Source organism: Mus caroli, chromosome 11 (genome assembly GCF_900094665.2).
Source record: "Mus caroli chromosome 11, CAROLI_EIJ_v1.1, whole genome shotgun sequence".
NCBI lineage: Eukaryota > Metazoa > Chordata > Mammalia > Rodentia > Muridae > Mus > Mus caroli.
Genome location: NC_034580.1, coordinates 56192543 through 56206068, shown reverse-complemented (window position 1 = coordinate 56206068; position 13526 = coordinate 56192543). Strand labels below are relative to the sequence as shown.

At 48.6% G+C, this 13526-nt stretch overlaps 1 protein-coding gene across 4 annotated transcripts in view; it reads left to right on the top strand.

Moving 5' to 3' along the window:
• The first annotated feature begins 2721 nt into the window (after positions 1-2721).
• LOC110305151 (multidrug and toxin extrusion protein 1) overlaps positions 2722-13526 on the top strand; it is a 34700-nt gene continuing 23895 nt past the window's right edge. Inside the window, exons 1-6 of one of the 4 annotated variants that reach the window (XM_021176953.2) lie at positions 2722-3065; positions 7540-7641; positions 9155-9223; positions 10512-10660; positions 11485-11527; positions 13047-13091. In XM_021176953.2, the coding sequence (XP_021032612.1) occupies positions 2931-3065; positions 7540-7641; positions 9155-9223; positions 10512-10660; positions 11485-11527; positions 13047-13091 (543 nt within the window). In that variant the 5' untranslated portion in view covers positions 2722-2930. The remainder of the gene's footprint in view (positions 3066-7539; positions 7642-9154; positions 9224-10511; positions 10661-11484; positions 11528-13046; positions 13092-13526) is intronic. The other 3 variants (XM_021176954.2, XM_021176955.2, XM_021176956.2) reach the window with 3 other exon arrangements.

Here is a 13526-nt window from a genome sequence, read left to right as displayed (position 1 = left end):
AGACTGAAGTGTAAGAGAGTAAAATTCTGTTGTTAGAAGCTTCCAAATCTGTGGCCTGTTTCAAAAGCCCTAGGAAACCAAGGCAGAAACAAGCCGCAGCCCTGCTCCTCCTGAGGTTACTCTCCGTCTTCTTTGGCTGAGGCCATGTTTGCCAGATTTCTCTGCTATGGGAGCTGGCATCTCCCCCTTTCAAGCTGTAGAATGCTCCTGACCACGTTTGAGAATCAAGTATAAGAAATTTTATTTGTTGCTTGTGTGTACGACATTTCTTTTTAAAAATATTTTCATGAAGATGTTATTATCAACATAAAAGACTTGCATGTAGAACTTTGTTAAACCATCTTACTAATTCTATATTTTTCTCTGATGCTGGGGGTGGAGCTAATGGACTCCCATGGGCTAAGAACACACGGACCGTGGAGTTACCATGCCAGATCCCTTTATTATCTCTGGATTCATCAGCTTTCCCCTCTTTGATTCCTTCCCATTATCTTGAATTATAAATGCAAGCAATGGTTTTGCCTCTTTTCCCCCAATATCTACACATCACATTTGTGCTTCACGTCGTATTGATGGAAGCCTCCCAGCCTGGAGTAGTTGACATGAGGCACAGAGTCGGACTCAGGTGAGGCCTTAAAGACTGATGGTCTCTGGATGTTCTAGCTAAATGTTTGTTGATAGCTTCTAAAAGGTCCAAAAAGCTTTCTTGTTCTTTCTGAGGGTTAAAAGCCACTGAGGGGGAATCTTAGTGTCCAGCCTGGGCATCTGGCTGTGGAGACTCCCATTCTGTGAAGCCACCTCTCTGCTCCACACATGCAGTCCTGGTGAGGGAACCCCAGTCATGGATACTATCCAACCCTTTGGTACAGAGCTTGGGGTATAGTAGAGGTGTAAGCAGACACAAGACCTCAATTTTCCAAACTGGGTAATTGTTCTAAAAGTAGGTAAGAAATCTAAGGAGGGCAAATTGCGTCCTCTCTCTCATTTTGTGAGAAGAGACTGTAGAAGGGTCTTAGTAGATGACTTATAGGGTGCAAGGGTGACACCAGAGGCTGCCTTTACCTGCACAGGGACCAAGGGGAGAGTCACAGATGTTGTGAAAGGGTGGGGCGGCACTAATGGTCTTGCTTGTCTGATTTTTAGTGGTGTGAATAAGAATGGCCTCCATCGGCTCATATATTTGAATGCTTAGTCATCAGGGAATGGCGATTCTTGAGGATTGGGAGGTACATCACTGGGGGGCGGGGGGGGGGAGTGGGCTTTGAGGTTTCTGAAGCCCAAGCCAGGTCCAGTGTTTCTCTCTTCTGCTGGCTGTGGATCTGGATGTAGAACTCGCAGCTACTTCTCCAGCACAGTGTCTACCTGTGCGCTACCGTGCTCCCCACCATCGTGATAATGGATTAAACTTCTGAAACGGTAATCAAGCCCCAGTTAAATGTTTTCCTTCATAAGAGTTGCCTCTTCACAGCAATAAACGCTGACTAAGACACTCTGTTCTTTTCATGGTGCTGGAATCTAGGACCTCTCATATATTAGATAAGTATTCTACTCCCAGGAATACAACATTCTTCTTTAAACCCGTAGGTTCCCCATGGCTGTAGCTCAGAGGTAGGACTTTTGCTCAGTGTGTGTGTGAAGCTGGGCGTGGGTTCCATCCCTAAATACGTAAAAACCAACCCCCAAATCCTGACTCCAGAGTTCCTGGTTATTTGAGGGTACGGTTTGAATATGAACTATTGTCTCTCACAGACTCTTACGTTGAAGTCTTCCTCCACCTGGTGGTCTCACTTTGGAAGGCTCTGAAAACTAGGTTAGCTGCAGAAAGTGAATCACACAGGCATGTCCTTGAAGAGCATTTTGTCTCTCTGTATCCTGGCTGTCACAAGGCAAGAAAACATTCCTCTCTATCCTTTCTTGGACATGGATGGAGACCTCTGAAACCACAGGCCAAAATCAATCCCTCTCCCCTTCAGTTGTTTTTGGGATATTTTGTCATAGCAGTGTGAAACTAACAGTGAGCAGAAACATTTGTTATTCAAGATCAGTTGCCACAGAAGGGACTTTAGCCTCTCTTACAGGAGTCACCTTTGACTTGGAGCTAACATCTGTGAGTCAGTCCTCCTGTGCAGGGCTGCAAGTGGGTGGGACTGTGGAGACACATCTTGAGTTTACAGATGATGAGAGTAGGGTCCTGGTGACAAGCCTGCATTTTTCCAGGCTGCTAGTGTCCCTTGAACCTGTATATTCTTGCCACAGTGTCTCCTGTCTCTGACCAGCCAAGACCAGCGAACACTTCTGTGTTACCCAGACAATGTGGCTTGCTTCCCCCCCCCGCCCCCATAGGTGTTATGTATTTTAACAGAACAATTGTTGAGAGAGAGAGAGAGAGAGAGAGAGAGAGAGAGAGAGAGAGAGAGAGAGAGAGAGAGAGAGAGAGAGAGAGAGAGAGAGAGAGAAATTGTAAAGTCCAAACCTATAACAAAGTGTGTGTTGAGCTGACCACAAGCTGCATAGCAGAGACCTTGAACACCCACTACTGCCAGATCCAATATTTGCTGGCCACAGCGGAACCACGATCGGACCTTTGGCTGACCTTAGCGGGATCATGTCGCAGGACTCTTAAGTCCTTCCACACCCTAATTTCTCAAGTACCCTCTGCTCCCTTGCAGGGACAGCGACTGGAAGGTCCTTGCCTCAGCGCGCTCTTTCCTTTTGCTTCCAGCACTTCTGCAAACTTTTCTGTTCCTGCATTAGGGTGCTGGCTAGCCTTTGGAGATGCGCGAGCCTTGGGGTTGCAAGGGCAAGGGGTGCGCCCAAGGTTGCAGATCCTCGGCTGGCGCTGGGCGGGTTTAGGGGAGGCGGCCGAGGGCGGGGACTGGAGTCTTCCAGGCCTTGTGGGTCCTCGTGCGGCTTCCGAGCCCTGACACCACATGGAGCGCCCGGAGGAGTCAGCTCCCGGGCTGGGAGGCGCGGACGCTGCATCCGAGCGCCATGGGCTACGCCGCGTGCTGCTGCCCGGCTTCCAAGAGGAGCTGCGGGCACTCTTGGTCCTGGCGGGTCCTGCGGTGAGTCAGGTGGCCTCGGCTGCAGGCCGGTCCCCGAGGACTGGGGGCCCAGTTACCTAAATTTCAGGGTCTGACTTGGCGGGGTTGGGGACCCGAAGAGCCTGCAGTGGGCCACAGCTATGGGGATGTGCAGAGCCTAGTGACTCTTGGCGTGCGCCCTGAAGCCAGAGGTTCCTGAAAATAAAAGCACTCAGACTTGGTCTCTCTCCAGGTAGAGGCATGAAACAGGAAGGTGAACTGTCACCTTGGAATTAGGCTTTCAAAACTATTTGAAATCTAGAGCCTGACGCAGAAGCATCCCGTGTCAGCTCCTCTTCCACTAAGCGCTGCGCTCAAAATCTGAGGTTTTAATGAGGTTCCCTTTGGGTAGGAAGTGCTTTTATTAGTGAGGTCGATTTTACTCATTAGACTAGGTCTCCCTCAATCTCGGCTTTTAGAAGCAACGTGGGTTTAAAAACCAAAAAAAAAAAAAAAAACACCAACAACCCAGAACCACATCACACATGTGCTGCCTCCTGTTCTCTGCCAGTTTGGGGGTTTTCAGCCCTCAAGGGTGAGAAAGCCACTTCTCTGGCCAAAAGAATCTGTCTGTGTGTCTTGAGTGAATAAACATTTGGCCAAGAGGCAGACATCCAAGCACCTGGGAGCCCCTGAGCCCCGGCATGTGCATCCTCTTGGCACACACGATAGGGCATAGAGAAGCAAGATCAAAGCCCAGGGTGAAGCCATCAGCTACAGGTCCAGGAGAGGCATAGGAGCGCACAGCCCTCTGTGGTGCTCAGTCTCCAGACTTGAAGTTCAGTTCCTGTGCGGATCTTCCCAAGCATGTTAGGGAACAGCCCACGGACTCAGAACAGCTCCGTTCTCCTTTCTATGAAGTGAAGAGCAGTCAGCTTTGCCTTAACTTAGTCTCACTGAGTTGCTGCCAGAAAAGCTTCCTAAGTGTCAGGTGTGGTGTGGTAGCCGTGGCCTGGAATCTCAGTGCTTGGGAGACTGGGCCAGAAAGGTGACTAGAGTGACTTACTGTTCCAAGCCATCCTGGGCTACAGAATGAGCTCCTGCTTCAGAAACCCAAAGAGGAAAAATAGCAGCAGCAGCAGCAGCAGCAGCAGCAGCAGCAGCAGCAGCAGCAGCGGCAGCGTTTGGAGCTCATGCCCTCTTTTAGTCACGTGATCCCCAGCTCTAGGCTAATAGAGGGGAACTGGCTCCTTTTCCTACATGGGAACATGAACATATACATGTATGTCATTGGTTTCTCACCAACACAATGCATACCCATTACAGAGGGAGAAAGAAAGGAAGAAAGAACAAATGAACGAACAAACAAACAAACAAACAAACAAATAAAAACCACTAAGACCAACAGAGAAAGGGTTGGGGAGAGGCTCTCAGATCAGTTGGGGGGTTACTTGGGAATTTCCCCTGTAGTCCTTAGCTGGAGAAGCCAGGTGACCCAGGAAGTACTTTGCAAGCCTGCCATCAAGATTTCTGTCCCAGGCAGCTTAGTCTCTTGTGTATGAGCACATCTTGGTCCTCCATCTCTGTGCCAGCTGCTGGGCACCCCCTGCTTCCTAAGGGTTGTGTTATTATCTACTGTGCTATCCTCTCAGGCCCCCCTGGAGAATAGGGTGGCCGAGCTAACCTCCTCTGAGCCTCCACCCTCTTTCTTTCTCTTTACCCTTATTTATTTATTTATTTATTTATTTATTTATTTATTTATTTATGTGTGTGTGCGTGTGTGTGCCATAGCACACTGGTGGAGGCCAGAGGGCAACTTGGCCGCAGTGGACTCTGTCCTTTCACCATGTGGGTCTCAGGCATTGCATTAGGGTGGTTCACTTGGGAGCAAGTGGCTTTATTGGCCCAGCCATCTCACAGGCTGGCAGGATTTGAACTTTCTCATTTACCAAGTCTCCTCCAGAGAGAGCTCTGCCCAAGATGCTCCTCATGGACCAACTGTAGTCCTTTACACACATGTAATGAACAAAGCAATAAAGTGCCTTGCTCAAACCCTGAACTCAGTTCTGTGGTCTGGCCCCTGCTTGGCCATCATGCCTTGCCACCTTTCTACCCATCCAGTCTCCTTTCAGAGCCCCAGCCTCAACCTTCTCTCTTCAGGAAGCTCACTGCTCCTCTCCTCTACCTGGAGAGTTCTTCGTGTGGCTTTCAGCTCAGCTTTACCAGGGTCATGGAAGCATCACTATTATATACAGTGGTCTAGCGGAAGCGCTGCACTAGGGTCATGGAGACATCGCTCTTCTCACACACTGGTACGACTGGCTGTTATTTCAGTCCTGGCTCTGCCGTGTGCCCCTGATAACATCATCGTTCGAGAGGCCAAGCTGCTGGTTCCATAAGATATGCTCCTGCATTATGTTTCCTTTAGGGGGTAATTATTGTCCCTCAAGAGGTAATCCCCCCATGAGTGATATGTCTCTGAGGCTCTGTTGTTCTCGAGACCCAAGATGACTGAAGGATCAGAATATGACTGGAGATTTTCAGATGCCTTGTGAGCAGGGCATTACGGAAGCTGAGAGTGAGATGCCTTGGCTGCCCTTAACTTTGTGCCTTTATCCTTCTAGGGGATGAGCTAGACGGGTCAGGTATTTCTGGTTCTTAGCCGGTACTCTGGAAGTGATTAACATGCCTATGTGTACAGCAGGAAGGACTCTACAGACACAATGTGAAGGCTGAGATGCCAGGCTTTTACCCTGCGCTTAGTTAGCTCAAGGGCCCCTGTGGGGAGGTCAGTGACTTTTCAGCTCTCTGTGCAGAAGTGCTCAGCTGTGTTATTGTGCCCTCACATCTTTTCTGACTACGTTTTCACCCCTCCAAGGGGAAAGAAAAACTCAGACTGGGGACCACAGAACTGGGATCCCAGATGCACTGTGAACTTCAGAGTTGAGTCGTGTGACTCTGGGCTGAGCATCTTTGTGTGTACAAGGAAGACTGCCCCAGATGATGGCTCGGACTCCTTGCTGTGCTGACCTGTTGCTGCTAAGAGTGGACTTTCAGGCCATTGTGGGAGGAGGATGAGTGGGGCCCTTCTAGAGCTCCTGCATAGGCTACTAAACAGGTTGTCACTTGTTCTCCCTCCAAGCACCAGGCACACCCCGCCTTCTCCTATCTTAAGTTGCAAGGCAAGAAGGGTCTTGCTACCAGGTTTCTGTATTGTGACCCTGATGGAAAAAGTGAGCGATTTCCCTGGATTAAAAGGGAAAGAAGGAACCACCACTATCAGCCTGCTAACTGGGGATGTGAGTGAGGGGAGTGAACCAGGGTCTCTCATGTACCAAGTGCATTCTCCCCCATTGATTTGCACCCTGCCCTACCCTGGTAATGTCTGTGATATGTTTGGCTCTGTCTAATCTATGGCCACTTCGGTTCACTGCTATTTGCACAGCAGCCACTGGGCTATGTGAGAGAACCCATCCTTGTCTAGAAGCAACATGCCTTCCTCCAGCATAGCTCCAAAAGCTCTTGGGTATTCTCAATGTATGATCGTTGGACATTTGCATCTTTGCATCGCACAGAGGGAGAGAAAGTGCAGAAATGCAGACTCCCCAACCCCATAAACCTCCTAAATCAGTACTTTGAGATGGGTCAAGTGCCATTTTGAATATCTTCAGGTGACTTTATGTCTGTGGCCGGGTGCTCACTCAGAACCTTGCAGCCAAGAGCTGAGAGTCAGCAGATCTCTGCTCCAGAGCCCTGATCCTTGCAGGCACTGGCTGTGTTCAGTCACCAACCTGGGTAGTGAACAAAGTTATTAGCATCCTCCTAGCAGAGCTGCAGCAAGCCTCTTGAGGAGACTGGGTTAACTGGCCTGGACTTTGATCTCTCTCTCTCTCTCTCTCTCTCTCTCTCTCTCTCTCTCTCTCTCTCTCTTTCTTTGGTTTTTTCGAGACAGGGTTTCTCTGTGTAGCCCTGGCTGTCCTGGAACTCACTCTGTAGACCAGGCTGGCCTTGAACTCAGAAATCTGCTTGCCTCTGCCTCCCAAGTGCTGGGATTAAAGGCGTGTGCCACCACTGCCAGGCCTGGCCTGGACTTTGAAAGTGACCCCAAATGAATTATATGAACTTAGCTCAAATGCCTGGGCTTTTGTGTCAGAGACATAAGGAAACTACAGTAGTCATTGGAACGTAAGGCAGGATGGCTCAGTAGTTGAGAATGTATCTGCCCTCATAGCTGGGCCCTCCCATATCAATCAGCAGTCAAGAAAATGCTCCACAGGCCAACCTGGAGGGGGCATTTTCTTGATAGGCTAATTTGCTCTTCCCAAATGATTCTATCCTGTATCAAGTCGACCTAAAACTATCGAGCACACACATAGTATGCTGACTTTAGATCGTATGCTTGTTCTCAACCGTGTCTGTGTTTCTTTCCCTGGGGAATTGGATGGGCAGCATCATGCTCTCCCTTGTACTGCGATGGCCGATTCTCATCTTCACCCCTGCTCTCCTCTCTTTCCAGTTCTTGGCCCAGCTGATGATGTTCCTAATCAGTTTCATAAGCTCAGTGTTCTGTGGCCACTTGGGCAAGCTGGAGTTGGATGCAGTCACGCTGGCAATTGCGGTATGTATAAGACTTTCCACAGAGACTTGTAAAGCCGTCTGTTCTGTGCCACTTGCTGCTGTGACGAATGACAATAGCCCACTGCTTGGATCATGCCACCTGTTCCTTTACAGTGTTGGGGGTCAGGAGTCTGAAACAGGCTGCACTGGGCTAAGGTCAGGGTGCCAGCAGGGCTGCAGTCTTAGGAATTATGCTTTTGGGGGGTGATGTTGCAGATTCCCAGGCCTACTTGAGTTGGGTGAGGCCATCAGTGGAAGGCATTCTCCCACTTACTGTGGTATCTGATGTGCGATCCCCTGGAGCTCAGGGTTTGAAAATGGGAAAAGGGAATTGTATAGATGTCTTGAAATTTGCTGTGCTCAGGAGGTGCCATATTACCCATATTCCAGCGTTTCCAATCCAAGGGAAAGATCTAGTCTGGAAATAGAATTGGAGGGTAGGGTTTAGATCCAAACCTAAAATTGGCAGGTGCCCCAAATTCCCTCTTTGTGGTGGATGCAATCCTCAAAGACAAGGAGATATGCCACTGGTCTCTGCAAGAGATTGGTAATTGCCCATGCAAGGTCAAGAGCCCCATCAAGTTATTTGGTTTAATTAGTGATGTGTTTATTTAGATGTGGACTCTGGCTCTTTTTACAGTATGCTCCTGTTCTCCTTATCCCTCCTTGTCCTGACCTGTCCCTACTTGCCTGGTCTCTAGGCAAAAACCTCTACCACTGAGCAATACCCCCAATTCCTTATTTGAATCAGAGGTGATATGAGAGTACCTAAGGCTAAGCCTCAAGCAGGTTTCTACTGACTGAGGTCTTGTGCTAAGCCAGCCCTTTCAGCAGGCTGGGCTCAGCTATTGTCCCAGTGAACCTTGCTACAGATTCAGTGAGGTAGCAGCACGAGATCGCCTCAAGCTACTTCCTGATTGCAGTGAAGGCAGGTGTACCGGCAAGGTCTCCAGCAGGCACTGGTCTTGTGTCCTTCATGAGATCCAGGGGCTTGGCCAGGCCATACAGATGAAATATTTATCTGAAATGAAGGATGGGAGTGTCTTGAATTCCTCTGTGCATTTTAGAATATTTGCACACTTTAACCAGTTGAACACAACTTAATCTGAAACTCCAAAATCCAAACTGTGCCAAAAATCTGAGGTTCTGTGTTTTGTCACATCAGTGCTAACGTTTCAGATTTGGGGGTATTTTAGATTATGGAGTTTTGGATTAGAGATGCTCCACTAGTCCTTAGTCTCAAGTGAGCAGACTCACCTCCAAACTGCTGCTGTGTTGTACTGTGTTCAGTTAGCCGTTGCTCTGAAGTTGAAGTGCAAAATAGCCAAGACTTTAAAAAGGCTGTGCTATTAACTGTGGCCTGGGTTTTCAGTGTCCCTCTCTGAACTTTTGCACGTTGTTCTAGCAGATCCAAGGGGTTGAGCAGGTGCTCTTGGAGGGGGGTGGTCACACTGTGGTTCTCATCTACAGGAACAGAATGGGCCTCCTTTAACTCACTTTCTGTTCCCTTTTAGGTTATCAATGTCACAGGCATTTCAGTGGGACATGGTTTGTCTTCTGCTTGTGACACGCTCATCTCCCAGGTAAATGGCGGTGACCACATTCTCAGGAGGGTTACATGCACACACAGATGAGGAACTCAGGGCAGCAAGTCCCTGCCACCCTTTGCCAGCCGTAGGTGGTTCCCACTGCTATTGTTGAAGTGTGGCTGGGGTTCCTCCTGGCAAAAATGCTGTTCTAACCAGGCAGTGGTGGCACACACCTTTAATCACAGCACTCAGGAGACAGAGGCAGGTGGATCTCTGTGAGTTTGAGGCTAGTCTGGTCTACAAAGCAAATTTCAGGACAGCTAGGGCTACACAGAGAGATCCTGTCTCAAACAACCACACACACAAAAAAAGTGTTGTTTCTCATGACTGCTCATCTCACCTTTGACCAGACAGGGGACCTGTGTAAAAGTCCCTCCTAACACTTCCATGTTGGAGTTTGGTGTAGTCCTGGCATCTGAAACTGAGTCTGCTTCAGGGTTATCTGGAGGGCTTGCCAAAGTGCAGGTTGTATCCTCCAGGGCCCTGGTAGTCCAGCTTGCATACAAGTATTCTTTGATCATGATGAGTTACATCTGGATAGATCCATCCTAAGTGGAAAATGCTCTAAGCTGAAAAATGCATTGACTCCAGCTCAGCAGCATGGAGAACAGCTTGGTCCCCTTGTGAGCCATAGTTGAGTGGGAGCTGTGGCTTCTGGGCTACCCAGAACTGAATGAGAGGATCACACCCCTATCACTACCCTGGGGGAAAGATCCAAAATAAAACTTCAAGGTTGGTTTCTATGATGTGTGCATTTCTTTGCACTAGCTTGGAGTTGAAAAAGTTAAGCTATCTTAAGCAGGGTGCCTTTGGTACTTGCTAGTCCCACTGGTGTGTGTTCCCCACCATAGCTGGTCTGAAAGCTCCCCCAGAGATGTTATGGACAGAAAGCTGGGAGACACCGGCACCTTCTAGCTTCTGTAAGTTGGTAGGAGCTGGTGCCCCACATAGCTGGCCATTGGCCCAGTTTCTACTTTAGTAGGTCTGGAATCGGGCCCAAGAATCTGCATTTCTAACAAGCCTACAGGCAATGCAAACCTGACAGCATACTAAAAGCGCACGGTACCTTTCACATGGCATTGCTACCTGCGCTAGCCATGTGTAGCATCCATGTGTGATGCTGGGCAGTGCAGCAAGCCCATCTCTCAATCGGCCAGATGATCTTTTCCTAGGGAGAGTGGCCAAGCCACCTGCTTCCTTATGAGGCATGGTGGAAGTGTTCTGAGGGACAGCTGGGGTGTACCACTTCTGATTAATGGGGTTGTTTGCCTGTGCTCTCCAGACATACGGGAGCCAGAACTTAAAGCACGTAGGGGTTATCCTGCAAAGGGGGACACTCATCTTGCTCCTCTGCTGCTTTCCCTGCTGGGCACTCTTCATCAATACCGAGCAAATCCTGCTGCTCTTCAGACAGGACCCGGATGTATCCAGGTAAGGCAAAGTGGTGGGCAGGGCATCATTTCTGTAGAAAGCTCTTCCATACTGAGTCTCGGGGTGACAGAGGCCAGGCTCTCACACCAAGGCGAGCTTAAGTTGATCTTGGCTGACTCTTCCCAGGCATCGATACCTTGTATATTTGGCTTGTGAGACCTGGAATCTCTCTCATTACTGGCTTCCAGAGTGGAGAGTTTTGAGTGGAATTGTATTCACAAAAATCTTCCCATTGGGATGGCAGTCTGTGGATTGTTAATGCTTAGTGATTTCTGACCACAGTTGGAATTAAAATAATCTTGGTACTATAGATAACTTCTGTAGGTCTCTAGTCCTCACACCCCCAGATGCTTAACTGGTAGAGGTGAGACCTGGGCATTAATAACTTTCAAATCTCCCATGGGTGAGCTGCCATGTATAAGAGCCACTGGCTTAACTGATTAAGATCTTTGAAAAGTACTTGCCCCATGCCAATAGCTCTGAACCATGAGCACTTGACACTATCTGAAGACATGCCTGAGAATCTCATTGGGTAGAGGGGCTTGGAAATAGCTTGTAGTGCCTTGGGCAGTCGCCGTAGCCAGGGACTGTCCAGCTGCCAGTGTGAGGCTCAGAATCCCTGCCACAGCTCTTAATATTGGACGAATCAGGGAGGCAATGCAGGCAAGATGATGAGCTGTGTGTAGCTTTGCATTTGCTCCAGCAGCTGATGTCCATTTATTAAGGAGGAACCAAGAATGCACTGGCGGTGTCCACTGTTCCATTCTGACTCCTCCTGGGGGAGGTGGCCTCTGTCCTCATTGTCACTCTCCTCTATTGTACAGGCTCACCCAGACTTACGTCATGATCTTCATCCCAGCGCTTCCTGTGAGTTTACATGGGGTCAGAGACTCTATTCTTTGGTCCTTGGGTAAAAAGTGGCTGGGATGTCATGAGCTCAGTCTGACATGATTCTCACACGTGACGTGACGTTGGTTCATCATGGACATGTGCTTTTCATTATGTTCCTTAAGGACACACCAGCATTTATCTCCCCCAAACAAAAGAAACTCTCAGATGGGGGACATTGCCTTGACTCTTATACTTGGAGTATCCCTGGGGCATCCAGCAGAAGAGGCCAGAATGTTTCTTTTAAGGGGTAAAGTCTTGTCCATCTCAGGGCATCACTTTGACCTTTAGACGGCTGTGTGTGATCACATAATCTGGAAGAGTGTGTTAATGTTTAATAACAAGTTGTAGGTGGTCAATGAACAGTTAAAGCTAGGTTGATTGAATTAAATAGAGGGGTTGGGTGTTGGCTGGGACTGCTGCAGACTGGAGGCTTAAACAGCAGAAGTTTATTTCCTCACAATTCTGAAGGCTGGGAATCCAAGATCACTGTGCAAACCTCGGTGGTTTCCCTGTGGCCGCTGCCCTTGGCTTGCAGGTGTTCCCTTTCTGTTCCCATGTAACATGGCTGTCTCTTCTTGTGAACACCCCAATCCTATTGGATTAGAGCCCCACCCCGGTGCCTTCATTTTGATTTAATCATCCGGTTACACGTGGGGTTAGTCTTCTGTGCGTGTGAATTTGAGGGACACAGTCTGCCACAATTGATGGCCATTTGCCCTCATAATTAACATGCCACTTCTTAGCTCATCGTAAATTTTTATTTATTTCATTTTTTTAATCTTTACATTGCTGGGAATGGAGCCCAGTATCTTGCATGCTAAGTGAGTCTTCCATCACTAAACTATACCCTCCAGCCCTATTCCATAAAACCACTTTAATGTGACATCTTTTCATTATTCTACTAAATAGGATGGTAGCTAGGCCAGGATGTCAGTATATGCCAAAGGAGGCAGTGTCTCCTTTTCTAGACAGGGATTGAGGGTGCACTGCTTTTATTGTGGAGACAAAAATACCCAAGAGAAGCAACTTAGATAGGGCTTACTTTTAGCTCACAGTCCCATGATGGTGTGATTGGCTTCAGAAACCCAGGGAAGCTTGCTTATATAGTCCAATGGCCCACCAGGAAGTTAGAGTTCAGGTCTGTAGTGGGGCCAGGCAGAACCCGTGGCCCTATATGTCCCAGAGAAGTCTCCATGTCCCAAAGCTTCCACGACATCCCCCAAACAGCCCAACTGCCTGAGGACCACACACTTAAACACATGAACCTGTAGGAGACATTCCACATCAATCTAGAACTAGAACTTCTTGGGTTGTGTTTATTTAAATAGAAGTTTCATGAAGCCCCTGGAGCAGATAGTACCAGTTCCAGGTTTAGATGACGCCTTGTAGAATGGAGGGCAGCCAGGGTGGCTGGGGGACAAGCCTGCCATGCCACCCAGATCTCTGACATATGGCCAGGCTGCAGAACTAACCCTGCCCTCTTGTTCTCTTGTAGGCAGCTTTTCTTTATACGTTACAAGTTAAATACTTGCTCAACCAGGTAATATGGGCTTCCCTCTTTCCTTTAGGGGGCCGAGAGAATCTGGGAGATCAGGGTGGAGGGAACTTGCCTGTGAGAGCCACTGAAAGAGGCTTTCAGGGCTGTACACATAGGGCTTTGCTGTGGGGAGATTTCTTAAGTGACATCAAGGATCGAATGAAGCATTATTTTTGGCTCTGAAAATTTGTATCTGGTTCCCACTCAGAAATATTGCCATTGGCCATGTGAAGGTGAGCATGTCTGTGTTCTTTGGCTCTTTAGTGGTGGGACAGTCCTGTCTGCTGTCTAAAGGGCTGAGGGTCAGAGTTGCTTGGCTGGGTCTAGGGAGTCCACACCTCTTCTCAGTTCATCTAAGGGCTGCTACTTTCTGGGGCAGTGGATGTAAAATCTCAAATTGTATTGAGAACAGAGAATGGTCAAGACTTCATACCTGGC